General features: G+C 41.2%; 2 protein-coding genes across 2 annotated transcripts; both read right to left on the reverse strand.

The window, feature by feature from the left end:
* Nucleotides 1-2,937: 2,937 nt before the first annotated feature.
* On the reverse strand, nt 2,938-3,801 carry LOC137817372 (uncharacterized). The gene has a single exon (XM_068620656.1). It carries the CDS (start codon nt 3,799-3,801, stop codon nt 2,938-2,940), a length of 864 nt encoding a protein of 287 aa, XP_068476757.1.
* Nucleotides 3,802-5,281: 1,480 nt separating this feature from the next.
* LOC137817373 (uncharacterized) lies at nt 5,282-5,959 on the reverse strand. Its single transcript, XM_068620658.1, has one exon. It carries the CDS (start codon nt 5,957-5,959, stop codon nt 5,282-5,284), a length of 678 nt encoding a protein of 225 aa, XP_068476759.1.
* Between the last annotated feature and the right edge of the window lie 19,286 nt (nt 5,960-25,245).

The raw sequence follows: 25,245 nt of genomic DNA on the forward strand, positions 1-25,245 counted from the left end.
GTCGTGCCAAGGGACTTCTCTGAAGACAACTAGCTTTACCCTTTCTATAACTTTACAACTCTGTTACTTATTTTGTACATTCTGGCAGTCAACCTGTACTCTTTAACTTTAAACGTTTACTTCTGTTTGCGCTTATTCCCTACTTCGACGATGTTTCTGTTATTTACCTTTGTTTCTCTTTGCTTAGCTTACTTTTCTTTCTCGAACTGTAGGTAGCACGCGCTTTTCCTTCTTATCTTTTCTACTAAGACAAACGCGCATACCTTTCGCTTGTTCCCGATTCCTTCTTCTTCCTAACTCATGGGAATTTCTTAACTTGATCTTCAATTGACCTTCGTGTCCCTGAAGCGCCTACCCCCGAAGGCGTTACTGGCCTCAACATCGCTCAAAGGCGAAGGAGGACTTATCTTGGTCGAAGCCTACTTACTCGTACTTGATGCCCACACTCGAGGAGAGGCCTGCTGAAAGCAGGGCCATTTCGTCCTCAGTGTGTGTGTCTAAACACCGGGACAAGAGTTGCACTTGGTGCCCACGCCCGAGGAGAGCCCTGCTGGAAGCAATGCCATTTCGTCCTCGGTGTTTCTAAACACCAAGGCAACCAGTCCTTATCTCTTGCACTTGGTGCCCACGCCCGAGGAGAGGCCTGCCAGGAAGCAATGCCGTTTCGTCCTCAGTATGTCTAAACACCAAGGCGGTCAGTGTACTTGGTGTCCACTCCCAAGGAGAGGCCTGCCGAGAAGCAGTGTCGTTTCGTCCCCGGTGTGTCTAAACACCAAGATGACCAGGGACTTGGTGCTTACGCTCAAGGAAAAGGTGTCCCGAAGGATTGCACTACTCTTATCCGGCGTGTATCTTCACCAAGGCACCTGACTCTCCACTGCTCCGAACTTCCTTTCTGTCCTTGGTGCCCACGCTTGAGGAAGGTGCCCCCGTGTCTCCCCTCGAGATGTCTAAACGCCAAGGTGGTGGGTTCGTTTCTTACTGAATCGCGTTATCTCTTTTTAGCGTTTCTTTACATCGTAATAAGGAAAACCTCAGACAATGTAGGCTCAAACTGGTTTTTACTTGGGTGACCTCATTAAAAAACCCCGAAAGGGAAAAAGAGTGTCCCCTTAAACTGTACACTGCATAGAGTTTTTAACTGAAATAAAACTTCAAGTTTGCCACGTTCCAAGTGCGTGGGATGGGGCCTCTGATGGAATTCCTATGAGCTCTTCTTTGATTTGATGATGATGGGTGCGGAAGCTTGGTGGAGAGAGTGGAACAAAGCCTTCCTAGGAAGTGTGGATGCTTTCAAGGTGCAAGAGGAGTAGTGAAGGTTGGAGTGGTTCGGCCATCTCCATTTGAGGGTGAAGAGTGAAGACTAAAAACCTAATTCTAGAGAGAATTTGGCAAGGGAGTAATTTGAATGGCACTTGGGCAGTATTTCATTACTCAAAATAGTCTTGCAAATACATGAGCAAAAAGCCCTCTTATTTATAGTGTTTAGAGGGCTGGAAATTCAAAAGAAAGTGGAGGGTAATTCAAATGAGAAGCATTTGAATTTGGAGCCAATTCCTAGTCACAAGGAAAGTGTGACTTGGTTTCTTTTTTTTGGCACCTCCTAAATCTACACCTACACCTTCTTTTTATGTCACATGGAAGGTGTGGCTTAGCTTTATACATTTGCACCTCTTATATTTATATCTACACCTCCCTTTATGTTCTACTAAAAATACTCAAAAGTAATTACAAAAGAAAGACATCCAATGATGCTTAGTTGGCCCATATCTTCTATTTGTTGGGCTTGAGTTGAAGCTTGAACTTGTATTTGGGCTTGGGCTTTTTCTATCATGGGCTTGGGCCTCTTCCATCAGCCTCACTCCAGAGTCTCAAGCTTATATGACCCGTTCCCCCGAGCTTCGGTTACTCTAAAGGGCCCGGTCCACTTGGGGGATAACTTGTTTTCCAACTCATCCACTTCGAACTATCGGGGCTTCACCTTGGAGCTGTACTGGTGCTCTACTCTTCTCTTCACAACCTCAGCCTTTATTCTTGCTTCTTCTCTGGCTTCGTCCAATAGATCAAGATTCACCCTCCTCTCCTCGTTGGACTCTTCAGCCACAAAGCTCTGGAAACGCGGCGAGCTCTCGTGAATTTCTATTGGGATCATCGCGTCTAATCCGTATACTAAGCTCAATGGCATCTCCAAGGTGGAAGATTGGGGCGTGGTGTGATAAGCCCACACTATCCTGGGCACCTCCTCCACCCAAGTTGCTTTGGCTTTCTCAAGCCTCCTCTTCAACCCCCTTAGTAGTATTCTGTTGGCAGACTCCACCTGCCCGTTTTTCTGAGGGTGCTCGACAGATGCGAGTACCTGCTTGATGCCTACCTCTGTACACAGCTTACCCAACTGTTGGCTTGCAAATTGAGTACCATTATCTGAGACAAGGCGCCTCGGTACACCGAAGCGACACACAATGTTCCTCCAGACAAAGTGTTGTACCCTGTGTGCGGTAATCTGCGCCACCGGCTTTGCTTCTATCCACTTCGTGAAGTACTCAATAGCAACTATCAAGTACTTCATCTGCCTTATTACTAACGGGAAGGGCCCCAGAATGTCAATTCCCCACGTGTGGAAGGGCCATGGGCTGTAAATTGAGCTCAGCTCTTCTGGGGGTTCCTTGTGCCAGTCGGCATGCAGTTGGCACTACTTGCACCGATGGGAGTACCTTATGCAGTCCTCACCGTTGGCCAGTAGAAACTTGCGCGCACTACCTTGGATGCTAAAGATCTTCCTCCCACGTGGCTCCCGCAGATTCCTTTGGGGAGCTCAGACATTATCCTCGTGCACTCATCCCCACTCACGCATGTCAAAATCGGGTGCGTGAACCCGTGTCTGAATAGTGCCCCATCAACGAGGGTGTACCTCGCAGAATTTCGTTTTATCTTCTTGCCCTACTCGGGCTCTGCTGGAAGTATCCCATCAGCGATGTAGCGTTTATAGGGCATCATCCATGTGTCCCCTTCTTCCAGGGCGCACACCTGCATGGGGTCCTTCTCTTCTGGCGAGGTCGGGTAGACGCTTATACTAGGAGCTCTCGTCGTGTCCTGCGTCAAGGACCGATGACTCCTCGACCTTCCTTTGAATGCACTGATCTGAAGGACGTCCACCCTGTTATCCGCCACAAACGTTCGCGACGTTTTGAGGGTCTCCTGGATGACCGTCCTCTGCCTTCCCCCCTTGCCTGAGCTGGCCAGCTTGGCGAGCAAGTCAACACGGGCATTCTGCTCTCTTGGGACGTGGACTAACTTGAACTCCACGAACGCCCCTTTCAGCACTTGGACATACTTGAAATATGCAGCCATTTGTGGATCCTTGGTTTGGTACTCCCCGGTCACCTGCCCCGTGACCAGCTGCGAATCACTCTTCGCCTGCAGGCTCCGCGCACCTATCTCTTTGGCTAACAGCATCCCAGCTATTAAGGCCTTGTACTCTGCTTGATTATTACTTGCCTTGAACGTAAACTTCAGGGCCTGCTCGACCAACAAATCGTTTGGCCCCTCTAGGACCACTCCGGCTCCACTCCCTTGCTGATTCGAGGACCTATCCACCGAGAGCACCCACTGGGAGCCAACCTCTTCCTCTTGCTGTGTGCTCCCTGGCGAGAGCTCCGCCACAAAGTCCGCGTACACTTGTCCCTTGATGGACCCCCTGGGCTCGTACAGAATGTCAAACTCGGATAGCTCCACCGCCCAGCGGACCATCCTCCCCGCGACATCTGGCTTTTGTAACACCTTCTGGATGGGGAGGTCCGTCATTACCACCACCGTAAAGCTTTGGAAGTAGTGACGGAGCCTCTTGGCCAAGAACACCACCGTCAGGGCCGCCTTCTCCAAAGATTGATACCTCGCCTCCGGCCCTTGCAGGACCTTGCTTACGAAGTATATAGGTTTCTGGGTCTGGTCCTGCTCCTGAACCAGCACAACACTAATCGCCCACTCGGTTACCGCAAAGTATAATCGGAGGGGCACGCCTGTCCGTGGCTTACAAAGCACGGGAGGAGCAGCTAGATACTCCTTGAACTTGAAGAGTGTCGCCTCGCACTCCTCGGTCCACACGAACCTGCTGCTTCTCTTCAAGCACTAGAAATAAGGGTGCCCCTTGTCTCCTCCAGCGGACACGAACCTGGACAAAGCGGCCATCCGCCCCGTCAACTGTTGTACCTCCTTCACCGAGGTGGGACTCTTCATTGCCAGGATCGTTAAGCACTTGTCGGGGTTCACATCTATCCCCTGTTAGGTGAGCAGAAACCCCAAAATTTACCCGCTTCAACCTCGAAGACACACTTCTCAGGGTTCAGCTTGAGGCGGTATTTAGCTATTGTGGCAAATAGCTCTTCCAGGTCAGCTGTGTGTCGCACCCTCTCTTGGGAGGTCACCACCATATCGTCTATGTAGGCCTGCACGTTCCTACCCAACATGGGTGCAAGGACCTTATCCATCAATCTTTGATAGGTGGCGCCTACATTCTTCAACCCAAATGGCATCACCTTGTAGTAATAACAACACGTCTCGGTCATGAACGTCGTTTTGCACTCGTCACGGGGATGCACCTTGATCTGGTTATACCCCGAAAACGCATCCAGAAAGCTCAACATCTTACAGCCTGAGGCACTGTCCACCAATGCGTCGATGCTAGGCAGGGGATACGAATCCTTGGGGCGCGCCTTATTCAGGTTAGTGAAGTCCACACACATCCTCCACTTCCCGTTCGCCTTCTTTACTAAAACCACGTTGGCCAGCCACTCTGGGTACTGGATCTCCCTGATGTGGCCAGCGCTCAACAGCTTTTTGGTATCTTCCTGTACGACGAGGCGCCTTTCCTCGTTGAACTTCCTCCTCCTCTGTCGCACAGGTTGGACCTTGGGGTCCATGGTGAGATGATGGCATAAAAAATCCGGGTCGGTGCCGGGCATTTCCGAGATGGACCATGCAAAGGCGTCCAGGTGACGTGAGATTACTTCCGCCACCTGGTCCTGCTCTTCTCAACTCAGCAGTCGTCCCAGTTTAAAGGTCTTACCACCGATCTGCCTCTCCACCACGTTCTAGACCGGCTCAGGACGCCTATCCCGAGCGTTCTCCACGCGAGCTATGCACTCGCGACTTTGCTTTCCAGATGCTGCCTTGGTAGGCGCTTACCCCATGGACAATGCCCCCGCGGGCGTCTCCTCCATGGGTATTGCCTCCGCGGGCGCCTCCTCCACGTGTACTGCCTCCACGGGCGCCTCCTCCACGGGTTCTACCTCCATGGGCGTCTCTGCCATGGTGGGCGTTCCACCACCATGAACACACCCCTCTTTGTTTTCAGGCTATTTTCATAGCAGTTCTTTGCTTCCTTCTGATCAAATTTAATCACGATCACTCTACCACTAAGATCAGGCATTTTCAGCTTCATGTGTCGTATACACGACACCCCTCTCAGTCTGTTCAATGTCGGTCTCCCCAGCAAAATGTTGTACGCCGAATTGGCGTTCACAACCAGATACGTTATACTCTCGGTGTGTGATGTGGTGCCATCCGTGAAAGTCGTCCTCAGCTCTAGATAGTCGCGCACCTCCACTTGGTCCCCTGCGAAACCATACAAGCACCCTATATACGACCTCAGCAGATCAGGGGACAACTGCAACTTGTTGAAGGTGGACCAGAACATCACGTCCGCCGAGCTGCCCTGGTCCACAAGCACTCGGTGTACCCTCCTTCCCGCGGTCACGACCGAAATTACCACAAGGTCGTTGTCGTGAGGGACAACATCACGGAGATCAGCCCTCGTGAACGCAAGGTCGATGTCCAGCGGGTCGTCCTCTTCCTGCACAGCCACTGAATATACTGACCGCACGTACCTCTTGCGCTGAGAGGCAGTGCATCCTTCATCGGAAAAACCACCAGAGATTGTGTGTACCTCCCCATGGATAGGCATCTCATGGGCCTGGTCTTCTAATGGTGCTGCCAACTGATGGCCCAGAGCCAAACAGTTGGTGATCGGATGCCCGAACGCCTGAAGGACACCACGTGTCCTTGTGTGGTCCCAGCACCTTATCTGTCTTCGCAGGGACCATCAGCCTATATGCTTTGTTGGGCACAACAATGAGGTCCTTCAGCTCCACCACAAAGTTGTGTCTAACTGGCCTATTCTCCCCTGAGCGCCCCCTGTCCTACGGCTTCCTCGGCTTGTAATGGCGCTTCTTTTCTTGGCCTCTCTTCCCCGTCGCGGCCTCATTCACCCTTGCGGGCTGTGCGCGCGACGGTGCTCTAGGGCATTTATGGTGGGACCCGAGAGAGGAATCCATTAGAAGGTACTACAGGACAGGAAGAAGTTTATGTTAAAATCCACGGTCTCGGGCGTTGACTGGCCTCGGGCGTCTCCAGGATCAACATGATGAAGGCGTTTGAGGCGGGTTTGTAAGCCAGGGAGGTGTTCCCTCCTGATACCCACAGGTAAGGATAACCGTGGAGGAGGCGACACAATAGGAGGCGGCCCGGTAGGGGCGTGGAGGCCTCGGGCCTCGACATCCTAGACATCAATAATAGATAAAGATAGGTGGTCTTCATGCCATACCCCTAGTACAAAAAGGGAGAGACCTAACTGATGAAGGGTGTGTGCATGAGGTGTAGGGACGCGGCAGTACGCACCACCGTTGGAAAGCTACTAGGATAGAGACGATCCGTGAAGGGTCACGTCCCAGGAGGTGATCCGCATGCATGGCACGCAAGAAAGGCAGGGAACTCCAAGGGCGAGTGACTCAAAGAATGGGCGTATGAATTGGCACCCGTGTAGTCAACCCCGCGCGAGCTGTACTCTGGCAGGGCAATCTTACACACTGAGAAGTCCCTAAGATTGGGAAGAGTGTTGCTAAGGAGCGCCCACAGGATACGCAAGTCTCAGGCTGACACCTGGACAGGAACATCAGGAAGGTATATAAGGTTTTACGACAAACAAAATGAGGTACGTTTTCACACATCGAATGCACAAGTTAACTCAGTTTGAGAGAATTCAGTTACACATTTCTCTGGACATTGATCTTACGGTGTTCGGCAACGAGAAGTGTTTGGTGTTTCCTGTCCAATAGCTGACTTGATCGTCGGAGTGCAAACGGCCGCGAGGGTGCCATTTGTCTCTCTGTTTTAGGTGTTCACGGCGGAAGAAGGGGAACGTTGGAACAGAAGCGAAGGGGTTCTTAAAGCGCAATTCGTAGATACGCACGTAGGTGATCCAAGTCAGCCGGCCGGAACAGCTAGTAATACTAGTATTGCTAGTACAACTAGTAATACTAGTAATATTCTTCTACACTTAGATTTTTTTGATGAAATCTTTGGAGCTTGTCCATCAACTTCCTATTGTAGTAGGAGGGAATATGGTGACGTCTTAAGATCATTCCAATACTCTATAGGAGGGTCCTTATGAAGGCGCCTTTCTCTCTCAAGGGCAGCCCACCAATACATAGCATTACCTTGAAAGCTTAGGGTGGCTAAGGGTACTTTTCTTTCTTCACTCACACGGTTGCAAGCAAACAATTGTTCTACCTTCATCTCCCAATCTATATATACTTCTACATTTTCTTTTCCATAGAAATGAGGTAACTCTACCCTAACCTCCCTTGGACTTTCTTTTCTTTCCTTTCTAGCTCTCCTAGGGGGTGGTTGATAGTATTCATTAATTCTAAGGCTTTGTTCCCCAAAAAATCATTACCCCTAGACCTAGATGCATGAGAACTCTTTTTGGATTTGGTGTAATCATCTCTTTCTTTAACCATTTTCTACTCATCTTGTGTCAAAGCAAATTGAGCATCCCTTTCTTTTAGTAGGGTCTCATTTTGCATTTGTCTATATGAAAGTGCTTGAAAGTCTTGTGCTATTTTTTTCAAAAGAGATTTAACAGACTCTCCTTCACTTTCATTAGAACGAAGAGAATGAGAAGACATGGTTAGAGTTATGTGTTATACGCAATTTACCCCAAAAAAGATAAGTATAATGGAGGTAGATTCCCAGGAAAGGTAGGTGGATCACTTGGATCTCTTAAGTACCAAGTCTTTCCTAGCCAGAGTCTATCCCTTAAGAATTTCACAAATATTTTTCTAAGTAATTTACTTAGATCACAATTAAGAATGAAAAACACAATTTTATGTAAGAAATCAATGCAAAGCAATAAAACAATTAAGAGAAAATTGCTATCTAAAAAAGCTTGTCAACTAGGCGTTTCCTAAGGTGAGGCTTCTTGGCAGTTTGAACCTTGAAAACACACTCACCGACTAATGCATAATTAATCCAATAATTAATCAAGGTATAATGCAATTACAACTCAAAGAAATACATTGAAAAATTTGGATCACAATTGGTAGTAAATCCTATTCTATGCACTTCTTTCTTTTTGGTACTCCTTCTTTGTGTATGTGTTTAAGCTCACTTGTTGCTGCCCTCTTGCTCAACCTCCCAAGGATATTCAATTTGGTATTCAAATTTGCACCTACTAAGTAATAAAGCTCTCACCAAAGATGTTAGTTCCAAACTTATCAATGCACCTTTTTAGAATTTTACCACCAATCAAAGATGTTAACAAGAGTTAAAGCAATGAAACAAATCAATTTAGAATTGGACAACAACAAAGAGAGTAATTATAAGACACAACTTGAAAAAATATTGAATGAATATGACAAACAAACAAAATAAGGCACTCAACAAAAAGTGGCACACAATTTGAACCTAAAGAATGACACTAGAATTGGATTAATAAAACTAAAACAGTACTACTGGAATTTTGAGGTACCAAATGCGTCACTTAAAATATTTATGATGAGCTGTATAGTTCAAATTTGACTTTGAAATTTAAATCACAAACAGTTCAAGATCTTAGATAAATTTTGGCGTTGGAATCACACCAAAAAAATGCACTAATTAATTTTGATAAATTTTTCAAATCTGATGCCACTTCACCGTTTTTTTCTCGCCAGAATCGCACACTGATTGTATTTGATTTATCATTTTTTTTCTATTTTGAATTTTGCTTCACTTCTTTTTTTTTACTTTTTTCTAACACTTCAATCTGTTCAGATCCAGAATTTTAGAATTTTTCATAAACGGAATTAAATTCTGTAAACAAAAACAGCTAGCACAGATTCAACAAAAACAGAGGAACCCTAATCTGGATTTAAAAACAATTTTAAGAAACTTCAAAAACACAATAGAATTGATGTATAGGAACTTGTGTGGATCTAACACACATGTATGAACTCAAATCTAAAAATTAAAATGCACCAAAGGATTAAACACAGATTTATAAAATCAGACTCAAGTTTAAAATCAAACAACCAAAATTATCAAGAAAGGTATAAAATTGATGACAATTTAGGAGAAACATGACTTGATGAAACATATATGGATTCAAAAATCAAAATGACTCAAATCAACACAATATGAACCGATTAAAACATTAAGAAAGACTCAAATAAAGCAAATTTAAAACAACAACACAAAACTATATGGAATCTACACAAAATTGCACAAGGATTGCTCAAGAACAATTAAGCACAATGCACCAATTGGAATTTCCAAACAGCACACCAAATCAAATTAAAAATTCAAAAACAGCAAGACAATATGGAGATTAAGAACAACACGAAATCCAGAATCAAACAAAAAAATAAAAATGAAAAGAAGAAGGCACACTTAGCTGTTGAAGAACCGGGCTCTGATACCAAATGATGGAAGAGTGCCTTCATTCCGATTGGATTTTCTTGGTGGAGAGGTGCGAAAGCTTCATGGATTATAGCGGACAAAGAGCTCACTTAGAGCTTGTGGATTCCTTGAAGGTGAAGGATAGGTATGGAGAGTGATAGGTGAGGCCTAATCACTTGGTCTAGTGGAAAATTGAAGATAAAACGTCTATCCTAGAGAGGGTAGGAGACAAGACTGTAATTGGCACAAATTTGGCAGCAATTCACTCATTGATTAATCTTACAAAATGAGAGCCAAACACCTCAATTTATAGGAGAGAGGGCTGAACACTTTGGAGCTAAAAGTTTAAAATTCAAAATAAAACTCTGCAATGAGAAGGTGCCATGTGGAGTCATGCTTTCGATGTTTAGCTCACACCTTCCGTGCTAAATCCTTTCCACTCCTATGTTGCCATGTGGACATCCATGTGCTCCATGCCAAAGTATTTTCGTTCTCCAATATACCCTAGACGTTTTAGGGTTATATTATGCTCAAAGAAGCCCAATTGTTACCCTAACCGGTCACTTTTAACCCTAACTAGTCATATTTTACTATTGGCCCAAATACAAGCCCAAAAACCTATACTACTTGGCCCAAATATTTGGTCAAATTATTTTATGCTACTAGTGATGGCATTGAGCTCTTCTCTTTTACGATTTTTGGGTGGTTTGTGGAAACTTAATTGGTTGTAGGTGGATCAAGGCTCTCCTAGGAGGTGTGGTAGCCTTGGAGGTGCATGATAGGTAGGGAAATAGGATAGGTTCGGCCAGCACCCTTTGGTTGGTGAAAGGATTGAAGATTAAAGCCCTAAATCTAGAGAAATTTAGGCAAGGGAGTATGAATGACTCAAATTTGGCAGCATTTCAATACTCAAAATAAACTTGGATTTACATGAGGTAGGCTCCTCCTTAAATAGCCTAGGAGGACCGTAAATGCACATGTAAATGAAGGGAAAATGCTATCCAAATTACATGCAAATGTGAGCACATGGGAGCACATGGAAAATGTGAGCACATGGTGCACCTAGCTTTCACATGGCCGGATTTGCTAAGAGAAAAAGGAGGGAAAATGGAAAGTGATGGCACATGGAGGTAGGTTCTAGAATCCTTCCTTGTGTGTTTGGTCTAGAATTTACGCCCATTAGGCCTAGCTAATTGGGTCAGTCCTAAGTTTACTTAGAAATGGATATTTCTAATTAAACTTAGGTTTAGCCTTTTAAGTACCACTTTTCATGTTTCTTCACATTTACAAAATGACTTAAACTATGCTACTTTGACTAGAAGAGTAGGAAGAACTATCACACACTAGAGTCTATGACAAGCAAAAATGTGTCCTCTTGACCTCTCCTTGACCATGACTCTAGTGGTTGCCTCAATGTAGCATTTTAGTGGCCTCTCAAAGGATTGGTGCTGGGGCCTCTTCCATCAACTAGGCCCAATACATGGCCTATGAAACCCTAATCAACTTTATACAATTTATTTAAGTTTGAAGTAATTGTTCTGAAGTAGACTAAAGTCTCATCGTTCATATATGCATGTTTGAATTCATTGTTGGATATTTTAGTTTTTATCATTTTGAATGTAATGTATATTTATATTTTCTTTTGAACTTTTAATTATGATTTGTCTATTAATTGTTATATCATATTTATTTGTGATAACTAAACACTATCAAAAGACCTTTTTGTTCATTTCACATATTCTTGATTGGTTCCTTTATTCACAAATGTGTATCAAAACCTTAGCTAGGTAGTGCCTTATTGTTCAGTGTTGTGTTTGTGATTATTTGTCTATTATTTTATTCTTCTATTGATTTATTATGCAGGATTTTTGGTGGTTAGTTGATCTAGCCAGCCTAACAATAAATATGTTTCTACTTGGGTCAAACGACCAGTCTTGGACGACATCTCCTATGCATATTTTGATGCACAATTCATATATCTTAAGGACAAAGGGGTGCAGAGGAGTTGAACGAACATCTGGTGCAGTTCTAAAGGTCCTTGTTGTTTTGGTTCTTGCAGACTTTTATGGACACGATTTTGTCTGTGGACATAAGTGGTATCGAATGTAATGTACATAGATTATTTGCAGCCTTTTGGTTAGGAAGGGAGGAATTAGGGGTTGGACATATTTTTTGTGGGTGTTATGATAGGTGTTTGAGTTTTGGTGTCTAGGTGGACTTTTATTTGTAATAATATTTCTTTTTCTATTTTTTTCATTTTACTTTGTACACAGGTTGAAGCACCCTCAAGGTTTCAATATTCAATAGAATTTTTATTTAAAATATTTTTTGTTACTCATAATTTCTGATAATGATAATAAAATATTTGTCACATAAAATTTGATATTAAAATGGTTGTTTTATATATTTGTGATAGCTCATTATTATCACTATTACATAGAATATACTAGTGACAATTCAATTATCACTATTGTCTTATACATTTGTGGCATTACACTATTGTCACTATTACGTAAAATTATTAGTGATAATTATTTTTGTCACAATTAAACGTAATTTTAGTGACATTTAAAATTATTGTCACAAGTACAATAGTGACATGAGTTGATGGAAGAGGCCCAAGCTTAGGCCCTAGTTCAGGCCCAACAACTAGGTCCATGGCAAAGAGGATTCAAGAAGATTGGGACTCTACTACTGATGGCAGAGAAACTTTTCTCTACATGTTCAAAGACCCCTCAAAGGATCACAAGGAGTATAGCCAAGCCATGTGAGTTGCGCATCAACTAGTATCTTTGTTTTGTAATTTCAGTAGAGTAGGGTACATTTAGCATAATAGGAGGTCATGGATTTCCTATGAGCTCTTCTTGGATGTTTGCTAAAGATGGTGCGGAAGCTTAATGGAAGAGATGAACAAGGTCCTCCTAAGAGGTGTGGTGACCTTGAAGGTGCATGAAGAGTGTGGAAATGGGGAGGTTCGACCAGCCCCTTTGAAGGTGGTGAAATGAAGATTAAAACCTAAAAGTTAGGCAAGGAGTAATGTATGGCACAAAATTGGCAGCATAACAATACTCTATTCAATCTTGAAAATACAAGGTGTAGGCTCCTCCTTTTATAGGCTAAGGAGAACCAAAATACAACCCTAATGCTAAACAAAATGAAATGCAAATTACATCCAAAGACTAAAGGCACATGGCCGACCCTAGCCTAAAGATTCCTTCTAGAAAACATACCAAATCTTAACAAATCTAGGTTAAAACCTTATGAAACAAATTTGTGCTATTTACACCACAACTAATACCAAGCTACCCTTAATGGGCCTTCATGTATCATACACAAATCTTCATGGATTCGCTTGGCCATGGACCTCGCAATTTGGTCCTAGACGCTCCTTCCATTGGCCTAGACGCTCCTCTCCTTTGGCCTAGACGCTCATCCCTTAGCCCTAGACGCTCTTGGTTTGGCTTTGGATGCTCATGTCTTGGCTCTTGTGTTTCTTGTGAGGTTGTCCTTGGCCCTCTTCCATCATCCCCTCCCTCTTGAAAAGGATTTGTCCTCAAATCCAATGCTTTTTCTTCAGTTAGGGTGATGGTTGTGGCTGGATGGTGTCCATCATCTCCTCCTTCTTGAGAAGATCTATCCTAAGATCTACAGACTTGATCTCGAATAGCAGCCTCTTGCTTCGTCAAGGTGTGTCCTCCCGGATCAAAGGTCCATCTATGGGAATCTTGAAACAAAGCAAAGGAGTTAGTGTGAGCATTTGGAGAAAACTTAATTGTGTGAAGTTGCCATTTTTGTTTTTCTTTTGTTTTTGGAAACTTCTCACAATATTTCCCCTTTGATGGTTGACTGTGTCCTCTAATTGATTGCATTCTCATGGAGCTCTTCTTGGATGTTGTGAAAAATGGTGCGGAAGCTATGGATTGAGATGTGCAAGATCCTCCTAGGAGCTATGGTGATCTTGAAGGTGCATGATGTGTATGGAAAAAGGGAGGTTCGGCCAGCCCTTGGATAGATGGTGAAGATGAAGATTAGGTCCTAGAAACTAGGCAAAAGCAATGTATGGCACAATGTTGGCAGCATAACATTACTCTCATTAATCTTGCAAATACAAGTGATAGGCTTCTCCTTTTATAGGTTAAGGAGGTCGTAAATGTTAAGCTAAGAGAAGATGAAATGTAAGCCAATTGAAATGGAAATGTGAGGCACATGGGCACATGGGTGCACATGGCTTCACAAAATCGTCCCTTGATTAGTGAAGGCTTCTAGAAACCTTTAGCTAATCAAGGTTAACTTATCCTTAATTCTAATGTGCAGAAAAATAAACATTTGTCCACATGGCTATGCTATTTACACCCCAATTAAAGCTAAACTACACTTGATGGGCCTTCACGGAATATGTGCTAGTATGCCACTCTCCCATTCATAGCTTTGATCCAAGTCTTCTTGTCCTAGACGCTCCTAGCTTGTCCTAGATGCTCCTAGCTTGTCCTAGATGCTCCTAGCTTGTCCTAGACGCTCCTAGCTTGGTCTTCTTGTCGTAGACGCTTATGGCTTGGTCTTCTAGTCCTAGACGCTCCTAGCTTGTCTTAGACGCTCCTAGCTTTGGTCTTAGACGCTCTTGACTTGGCTCTTGCCTTTCATGGAAAGTTGTGCTTGGCCCTCTTCCATCATTCCCTCCCTCTTGAAAAGGATTTGTCCTCAAATCCAATGCTTTTGCTTCTTAGGGGGATGGTTGTGGCTGGATGGTGTCCATCATCTCCTCCTTCTTGAGAAGATCTATCCTCAGATTTGCAGACTTCATCTCGGATAACAGCTTCTTGCTTCGTCAAGGTGGGTCCTCCCGGATCAAATGTCAATCTATGGGAATCTTGAAACAAAGAAAAGGAGTTAGTGTGAGCATTTGGAGAAAATTTAATTGTGTGAAGTTGCCATTTTTGTTTTTCTTTTGTTTTTGGCAACTTTTCACAATATCTCCGTTGTGATGGTTGTATGTGTCCTCTAATCCTCTTATGTTTTCTAAAACTTCCAACAGTAGTTACTTTTCCCTTAGGCATAATTCCTTTAGGAGGTGGTAACAACTTGAAAAGGGCAAGAGGACTATGTTCACATACAACTTCAAATGGAGAACTATGAGTAATCTTGTGGACTACTCCATTGTATGCATGCTCATTACGAAAAGGATTCTTATCCCAAGAATTGTGGGTGTCCCTCATGATTTCGTGAAGCATAGAAGGAAGAGCTATGTTTTCAAATTTTGGAGCTCTATCCATCACTATTTTTGAAGATAAATCATGGAGGCTTGTCACTTTTCTTAGGAAGAGTTTATCCACATCCATGAAGAAGGAATCAAAACCTTTTGGTGTCCTAGGAAGCTCTAATATGAAATGTGTGTCTTCCCAAGGATCATTTACAAAAGGTGAAGGACTATAGAGTTCTTGAGACTTTGCTTTAGGTGTAGTTTGAAAACAAGAATTGTACCTAAAGTAATATCTTTAAACCTCTTTTCTCATGGGTGAGAAAAGTTTTCCTTTTAAAATCTAGAGTTTTATCAACTCTAATTTGGCCCATGAGTTCTCCTTCATGTAGACTTTTTCTCTCATGTGTAAAGATAGTCTCGTTGGTACAACCATTGTTTATGAAAATTTGTACACTTTGCAATGGTTGTCTCAATAAGACATGACAAGTTGTTCTACGCACTACTTCACACAAAACTTTGTTTTTGTAGATGCTTATAGATAACTTGACATTCTCTTGGGGATATCCTAGCACATTTGAGAAATAGTCTTTATCTATGCAAGCTTCTTTTAAAGACTCTTCTTTTTTGCTTATGCTTGCAAGTGTTTCTTTACAATAGGTAAGGCTAGGTTGTTCAACAAGAAGCATGTTTTCAAGGGTATGTTCAATGTGCTTGTCTTGTTGAATGACCTTGTGGGAAGGAACACTCTTCTCCCACGCCTTTTGTTTCCCAAAAGTTTTCTCTTTTCCTATTTTCTCTTCATCCCTCTTATGTTTCATTTGTATTTGGTCTTTTACCACATGGGAATGTGGTAAAGGGCTAAGTACAAACTTTTTGTGCTTGTGGATGAAGGAAATCTCGTTAGTTAGACCATCATGCAAGGTTTTCTTATCAAATTGCCATGGTCTACCTAATAAGATGTGGCAAGCTTCCATAGGTAGTACGTCACATAAAACTTTGTCTTTGTTGTTACCTATAAAAAACTTGATTTCCACTTCCTTGTCTACACGTAGTTCTCCATTCTCATTAATCCATTGTAAATTGTAAGGTTTTGGATGAGGAACTACATGTAGATTTAGTTTCTCAATCAATCTAGTGCTACAACAATTGCAGCATGATCCACAATCCACAATAAGAGAGCATATATTTTCGAAAACATTGCATCTAGTATGAAAGATGTTCTCTCGTTGTGTCTCGATGGATGCACTAGGTTGATTGTGGAGGATTCTTTGAATCATCAATAAGTCCCCCTCCAAAGGATTTATCCTCTCTTCTTCCCCCTTTTCTTGTGTACTAGGTTCATCCTCACCACTAGTGTACTCATCTTTTTCTTTTAAGAACAAAGCCCTTTGGTTTGGACATTGCGCTTGCACATGCCCTCTTCCAAAACACTTAAAACACTTGGTGTCCCTAGCACGGATGGATGGGGTGGAGGCATCTTTCACTAAAGGTTTGGTAGTTTCTTTGGGTTCGTCTCTAGATGTGCTACCCTCCCTTTTAAAGTCTTTCTTGGGATAAAAGTTGGAGTAAGAACCCACCCTTTGACTTGAAGTTTTGCGCAAATTTTGTTGTTCAACTTTAATGCAAAGTTGAACCAAGTCATTCAAGTCTTGGTAGGGTAGAAGTTCTACTTTATTCCTTATCTCAAGGTTGAGCCCACTTAGAATTCTAGATATGGTGGTGGTTTCTTCCACTCTAATGGATGCTCTCATCATGTAGAGCTCCATTTTCTGCCTATACTCTTCCACACTCATGTTCTTTTGTTGGAGTCTTTGGAGCTTGTCCATTAACTCCCTATGGTAGTAGGAAGGTATATGGCGACGTCTTAGGGCTCCCCTAAGGTCATTCCAATATTCTATGGGAGGCTCCCTATGAAGACGTCGGTCTCTCTCTAGAGAGGTCCACCAATACATGGCATTGCTTTGGAAACTAAGGGTTGCTAAGGGTACCTTCCTTTCTTCACTCACCCTATGGCAAGCAAAGAGTTGCTCTACTTTCATCTCCCAATCTAGGTATACCTCTACATCTTCCTTACCATAGAAATGGGGTAGGTCTGCCCTTACTTCCCTTAAGCTCTCTTCCTCCCTTTGCCTATTCTTCTAGGGGATGGTTGGTAATAGTCATTGATACTAAGGCTACCCTCCCCTAGAGACTCATTAGTTTTAGCATGGGATGTATGAGTATGAGATTTTTTTGATTTTTGGAACTTCTCTTCCTTGGCTTTAGTCAACTCATTGATTTTAGTCTCATTCTCCAATTGTCTAAATGAAATCATTTGCACAGCTTGTGAAACTTCTTTCAAAAGAGTTTTTATAGATTTTACTTCACTTTCAATAGACTTTGCAGAATGAGGAGAAGAAGACATGACTAAAGCTTTGTGTATATAAGTATTTTACCTTGAGAAAATTTAGGAAAGTCAAAGAAGGTAGTTTTCCAGGTAAGGGAGGTGAGTCACAGTGGACTACTTAAATACCAAGCCTTTGCCTTAGCCAAAAACTATCCCTCAATGTCTTCACACAAAGCTTTCTCTTAGTAAACCACTTAAAACACAATTAAGTTGGAGAAATCAGATTTTAATGCAAGAAAACAAATGCAAGCTAACTAATTAACCAAGCAAGAATTAACAAAGCTTAAACAAAGCAACATAATTGAAAATCGTAACTAATTAAGCAAAGAGATGAAATTAAAAACAATTAACAATTGTTAAACTAGATAGTTCTACACTAGTCGGCCCTAGGTGAGGCTTCTTGGACACTTGGAGCCCTTGAAGACACACTCACCGTCTAATCACGTAATTAAAGAAGTAATTAACAAAAGTTAAGTTGCAAAGAATAAAGAAAACTCCCTTTGTTGATCTTTTTTTTTTTTTTGCTATTGGCACTTCCTTGGTTGTCTTTTCTTTGTTGGGCCTTCCAAATGTTTATGGTGTTTTTAGTAGGTATTTGTTTCTGCCCTTGCCTTTGTTCCTCTTTAATATTAGGGAATTAATTCTCCAATCCACCACCTATCAAGCAAACTAGACCTCACTCAAGTCAAATTTCCACTAAAATAAGCACCAATTGAGAATCAATCCACCACTAAATTTAGAGGCCAAAGAATTAAAGCAAGAAACAAATTAATTAGAAAAACAGTACCACACAAATGGAGTTAAATTGTGACAACTAGAAAGAGTTCCAAGAAATATTAGACAAGCAAATAAAGGTACTCAAATAAAGGTAGGCACACAAAATGGATTCTAAAAATAGCACTAGAATTGATTTCAAAATCAAAAAACAGCACCACTGAAAAATTGATGTGGGCTAGAGAACGTCATTTTCCCGGATTTATGCTGAGCTGTCCTTTTAAGATTTGCTTCTGAAAATTTATATGCCAATAATTCAAAATCTTAACTAAATTCTGGCGTTGGTTTCTCTCCAAACGCATGAACCATTTTGTTTTTAATAAATTTTCTAAAATCAATGTTCAGTTACGCCAACTGTAGCGCCAGATTTGCACACTATTTTTATAATATTTATCATTTTTTTTCTATTGACTCTTTTGAGCTGATTCTTTTTTGTCTTTTCTGTAACACCTCAATCTTGCATAATCCAGAGAATCATAAATTTCCTATGTGAGAAAATAATTTTCTTAAACAAAACAGCCAGCACAGAGTTATGTAAAACAGGGGATTCTGTAAAAACTGGAAAAAACAGCAAGATACCAAAAGACAAACACAATGGAATTGACGAAAAGGAATTTGTGTAGATCTAAACACAAATATGTAATCAAGCTAAAAATAAAAGGCACCAAAGGATAAAAAACACAGCAGATTCAAATCAAATATTTAGACCAAAATCAAGAAACAAATAAGCCAAACAAAGTACCACTATGATTTGATGACATTTTGGAAAAACATGACTAGACAAAACACATATAGATTCAGAAATTAAAAGACTCAAAGAGCATAAAATGAACCAAATAAAATTGCAATAAGGACTCAAATACCTAAAATAAAAAACAGCAACACAAAGTGTATGGAATCCTACCAAAAATTGCACAAGGATTGCTCAAGATCAATTGAACAAGATGCACCGATTGGAATTTCCAAACAGCACACCAATTCAAAGCAAAAATTAAAAAAACAGCAAGACAAATATGAAAACAAGATGAACAACACGAAATAAATAAGAACTCAAAATGAAAATGACCAAGAACTACTCTTCTTTGAAGAACCTATGCTCATGATACCAAATGATGGCATTCTCATGGAGCTCTTCTTGGATGTTGTGAAAAATGGTGCGGAAGCTATGGATTGAGATGTGCAAGATCCTCCTAGGAGCTATGGTGATCTTGAAGGTGCATGATGTGTATGGAAAAAGGGAGGTTCGGCCAGCCCTTGGATAGATGGTGAAGATGAAGATTAGGTCCTAGAAACTAGGCAAAAGCAATGTATGGCACAATGTGGGCAGCATAACATTACTCTCATTAATCTTGCAAATACAAGTGATAGGCTTCTCCTTTTATAGGCTAAGGAGGCCGTAAATGTTAAGCTAAGAGAAGATGAAATGTAAGCCAAATGAAATGGAAATGTGAGGCACATGGGCACATGGAGCACATGGGTGCACATGGCTTCACAAAATCGTCCCTTGATTAGTGAAGGCTTCTAGAAACCTTTAGCTAATCAAGGTTAACTTATCGTTAATTCGAATGTGCTGAAAAATAAACATTTTTCCACATGGCTATGCTATTTACACCCCAATTATAGCTAAACTACACTTGATGGGCCTTCACGGAATATGTGCTAGTATGCCACTCTCCCATTCATAGCTTTAATCCAAGTCTTCTTGTCCTAGACGCTCCTAGCTTGGTCTTCTTGTCCTAGACGCTCCTAGCTTGGTCTTCTTGTCCTAGACACTCCTAGCTTGGTCTTCTTGTCCTAGACACTCCTAGCCTGTCTTAGACGCTCCTACCTTTGGTCTTAGACGCTCTTGACTTGGCTCTTGCCTTTCATGGAAAGTTGTGCTTGGCCCTCTTCCATCACTAATCCTCTTATGTTTTCTAAAATTTCCAATAGTAGTTACTTTTCCCTTAGGCATAATTCCTTTAGGAGGTGGTAACAACTTTAAAAGGCAAAAAGGACTATGTTCACATACAACTTCAAATGTAGAAATATGAGTAATCTTGTGGACTACTCCATTGTAAGCATGCGCAATAGGAAAAGGATTCTTATCCCAAGAATTGTGGGTGTCCGTCATGATTTCGCGAAGCATAGTAGAAAGAGCTATGTTTTCAAATTTTGGAGCTCTACCCATCACTATTTTTGAAAATAAATCATGGAGACTTGTCACTTTTCTTAGGAAGAGTTTATCCACATCCATGAAAAAGGAATCAAAACCTTTTGTTGTCCTAGGAAGCTCTAATATGAAATTTGTGTCTTCCCAAAGATCATTTACAAAAGGTGAAGGAGTATAGAGTTCTTGAGACTTTGCCTTAGGTGTAGTTTGAAAACAAGAATTGTACCTAAAGTAATGTCTTTGAATCTCTTTTCTCATGGGGGACAAAAGTTTTCCTTTTAAAAGCTCTAGAGTTTTATCAACTCTAATTTGGCCCATGAGTTCTCCTTCATGAAGACTTTTTCTCTTATGTGTAAAGATAGTCTCGTTGTTACAACCATTGTTTATGAAAATTTGTACACTTTGTAATGGTTGTCTCAATAAGGCACTACTTCACATAAGAATTTGTTTTTGTAGATGCTTATAGATAACTTGACATTCTCTTGGGGATATCCTAGCACATTTGAGAAATAGTCTTTATCTATGCAAGCTTCTTTTAAAGACTCTTCTTTTTTGCTTATGCTTGCTAGTGTTCCTTTACAAGAGGTAAGGCTAGGTTGTTCAACAAGAAGCATGTTTTCAAGGGTATTTTCAATGTGCTTGCCTTGTTGAATGACCTTGTGGGAAGGAACACTCTTCTCCCACGCCTTTTGTTTCCCAAAAGTTTTCTCTTTTTCTATTTTCTCTTCATCCCTCTTATGTTTCATTTGTATTTGGTCTTTTACCACTTGGGAATGTGGTAAAGGGCTAAGTACAAAATTTTTGTGCTTGTGGGTGAAGGAAATCTCGTTAGTTAGACCATCATGCAAAGTTTGCTTATCAAATTGCCATGGTCTACCTAATAAGATGTGGCAAGCTTCCATAGGTACTACATCACATAAAACTTTGTCTTTGTAGTTACCTATAGAAAAATTGATTTCCACTTGTTTGTCTACACGTAGTTCCCCATTCTCATTGATCCATTGTAAATTGTAAGGTTTTGGATGAGGAACTACTTGTAGATTTAGTTTCTCAATCAATCTAGTGCTACAGCAATTGCAGCATGATCCACCATCCACAATGAGAGAGCATATATTTTCTAAAACATTGCATCTAGTATGAAAGATGTTCTCTCGTTGTGTCTCGATGGATGCACTAGGTTGATTGTGGAGGATTCTTTGAATCATTAATAAGTCCCCCTCCAAAGGATTTATCCTCTCTCCTTCCCCCTTTTCTTGTGTACTAGGTTCATCCTCACCACTAGTGTACTCATTTTTTCCTTTTAAGAACAAAGCCCTTTGGTTTGGACATTGTGCTTGCACAAGTCCTCTTCCAAAACACTTAAAACACTTGGTGTCCCTAGCACGGATGGGTGGGGTGGAGGCATCTTTTGCTAAGGGCTTGGTAGTTTCTTTGGGTTCGTCTCTAGATGTGCTACCTTCCCTTTTAAAGTCTTTCTTGGGATAAAAGTTGGAGTAAGAACCCACCCTTTGACTTGAAGTTTTGCGCAAATTTTGTTGTTCAACTTTAATGCAAAGTTGAACCAAGTCATTCAAGTCTTGGTAGGGTAGAAGTTCTACTTTATCCCTTATCTCAAGGTTGAGCCCACTTAGAAACCTAGATATGGTGGTGGTTTCTTCCTCTCTAATGGATGCTCTCATCATGTAGAGCTCCATTTTCTGCCTATACTCTTCCACACTCATGTTCTTTTGTTGGAGTCTTTGGAGCTTGTCCATTAACTCCCTATGGTAGTAGGAAGGTATGTGGCGACGTCTTAGGGCTCCCCTAAGGTCATTCCAATATTCTATGGGAGGCTCCCTACGAAGACGTCGGTCTCTCTCTAGAGTGGTCCACCAATACATGGCATTACTTTGGAAACTAAGGGTTGCTAAGGGTACCTTCCTTTCTTCACTCACCCTATGGCAAGCAAAGAGTTGCTCTACTTTCATCTCCCAATCTAGGTATACCTCTACATCTTCCTTACCATAGAAATGGGGTAGGTCTACCTTTACTTCCCTTGGGCTCTCTTCCTATCTTCTTCTAGTTCTCCTAGGGGGTGGTTGGTAGTAATCATGGATTCTAAGGCTTCCCTCCCCTAGAGATTCTTGGATTTGTGAAAGAGATGCATGGTTATTGGATTTTTTTGAACTTTGGGATTTCTCTTCCTTTGCTTTAGCTAACTCATTGATTTTAGACTCATTTTCCAATTGTCTATATGAAATGAGTTGTACGTCCTTTGCAAGTTGTTTTAAAAGAGATTTCATGGAATTTACATCACTTTCAATAGACTTTGCAGAATGAGAAGGAGAAGACATGACTAGAGCTTTGTGTATAGAAGTGTTTTACTTTGAGAAAAATTAGGGAAGTTAAAGAAGGTAGTTTTCCAGGTAAGAGAGGTGAGTCACAATGGACTACTTAAATACCAAGTCTTGCCTTAGCCAAAAACTATCCCTCAATGTCTTCACAAATCTTTCTCTTGGTAAACCACTTAAAACACAATTAAGTTGGAGAAATCAAATTTTTAATGCAAGAAAACAATGCAAACTATCTAATCAACCAAGCAAAATTAACAAAGCTTAAACAAGACAAAACAGTTTGATAAGCATAGCTAATTAAGGCAAAAAGACGCAATTAAAGTAATTAACAAAAACTAGGCTAGATAGTTCTAAACTAGTCGGTCCTAGGTGAGGCTTCTTGGACACTTGGAGCCCTTGAAGACATACTCACCGTCTAATTACGTAATTAGACAAGTAATTAACAAAAGTTAAGTTGCAAAGAAATTAGATGAAACTCCCTTTGTTGATTTTGTATTTGCATTTCCTTTGTTGTCTCCTCTTTGTTGGGCCCTCCAATGTATGTGGTGTATTTAGAAAGTGTTTGTTTCTGCCCCTTGCCTTTGTTCCTCTTTGAATTAGGTAATTAATTCTTCAATCTAGCACCTATTAAGCAAACTAGACTCCCCTCAAGTCAATTCCCACTCAATCAAGTACCAATTGATAATTAATCCACCACCAAGCTCAGAGGTCAAAGAATTAAAGCAAGAAACAAATTAATTTGAAAAACAGTACCACACAAATGGAATTAAATGTGACAACTAGAAAGAGTTTCAATGAAATATTAGACAAGCAAATAAAAAGGTACTCAAAGAAAGGATGGCACACAAAATGCAACCTATGGAATAGCACTATATTTGATTTCAAAATAAAAAATAGCACCACTGAAAACAAATTGTTGTGGTCCAGAATGCGTGATTTTCACAGATTTATGCTGAGATGGCCTTTTAATATTTGCTTCTGAAAAATTGATATTCAAACAGATCAAGATCTCAAAAAAAATTTGGCGTTGGTTTCACTCTAAACGCATGCACCATTTTTTTTTAATAAATTTTCTAAAATCAGTGCTCAGATTCGCCAGTTGTAGCGTCAGAATTGCACACTGTTTTTGTAATATTTATCATTTTTTTTCTATTTTTTTTTGAACTGATTTTTTTTTGTCCTCTTTCTAACACCTCAATCTTGCAAAATCCAGAGGCTCAGAAATTTCTTATGTGTATTTTCATTTTCATAAGCAAAATCAGCCAAAACAGAATGGTGTAAAACAGAGGATTCTGTAAATTTGGAAATAAATAACAAAAAGATATACCAAAGGAAACACAATGGAATTAGTGAAAGGAATTTGTGTGGATCTAACACACAAATATGAACTCAAACTAAAAAATAAAAAGCACCAAAGGACCAAAAACACAGCAGATTCAGATCAAGCATTTATACCAAAAACAAGAAACAAATAAGCCAAAAAAAGTACTACTAGGATTTGATGACATTTTTGGAAGAAACATGACTAGACAAAACACATATAGATTCAGAAATTAAAAGACTCAAATGAACACAATATGAACAAATTAAAATTGCAAAAAGGACTCAAATACCTAAAATAAAAACAGCAACACAAACTATATGGAATCCTACCAAAAATTGCACAAAGATTGCTCAAGAACAATTGAACAAGATGCACCGATTGGAAATTCCAAACAGCATACCAATTCAAAACGAAAATTAAAACAGCAAGACAATATGAAATCAAGAAGAAGTCAAAAAGAAAATGACAAAGAGATACTCATCTTTGAAGAACCATAGCTCATGATACCAAGTGATGGATTTCCTATGAGCTCTTCTTGGATGTTTGTTGAAGATGGTGCGGAAGCTTAATGGAAGAGATGAATAAGGTCCTCCTAAGAGGTGTGGTGACCTTGAAGGTGCATGAAGAGTGTGAAAATGGAGAGGTTCGGCCAGCCCCTTTGAAGGTGGTGAAATGAAGATTAAAACCTAGAAGCTAGGCAAGGAGTAATGTATGACACTAAATTGGCAACATAACAATACTCTATTCAATCTTGAAAATACAAGGTGTAGGCTCCTCCTTTTATAGGCTAAGGAGAACCAAAATGCAACCCTAATGCTAAACAAAATGAAATGCAAATTACATCCAAAGACTAAAGGCACATGGCCGGCCCAGCCTAAAGATTCCTTCTAGAAAACGTACCAAATCTTAACAAATCTAGGTTAAAACCTTATGAAACAAATTTGTGCTATTTACACCACAACTAATACCAAGCTACCCTTAATGGGCCTTCATGTATCATACACAAATCTTCATGGATTCGCTTTGCCATGGACCTCGCAATTTGGTCCTAGACACTCCTTCCATTGGCCTAGACGCTCCTCTCCTTTGGCCTAGAGGCTCCTCCCTTAGCCTTAGACGCTCTTGGTTTGGCTTTGGATGCTCATGTCTTGGCTCTTGTCTTTCTTGTGAGGTTGTCCTTGGCCCTCTTCCATCAGGAGGGGTGTGTGTTTATCATTGGGTAGGAAGTTGACCTAGCTTCTAGAACTTTGCTCCTAGGGTGGGGCATTGACTTTAGTCAATACCCTAACTGCCCTTTTTTTGTGTATTCCCCATCCTACCGTTGCTCCTTTTTCTCCAAGGCACTTGCACCTATATAATAGAGTGCTT

This window comes from Phaseolus vulgaris, unplaced genomic scaffold (genome assembly GCF_000499845.2).
Source record: "Phaseolus vulgaris cultivar G19833 unplaced genomic scaffold, P. vulgaris v2.0 scaffold_35, whole genome shotgun sequence".
Classification (NCBI taxonomy): Eukaryota; Viridiplantae; Streptophyta; class Magnoliopsida; order Fabales; family Fabaceae; genus Phaseolus; species Phaseolus vulgaris.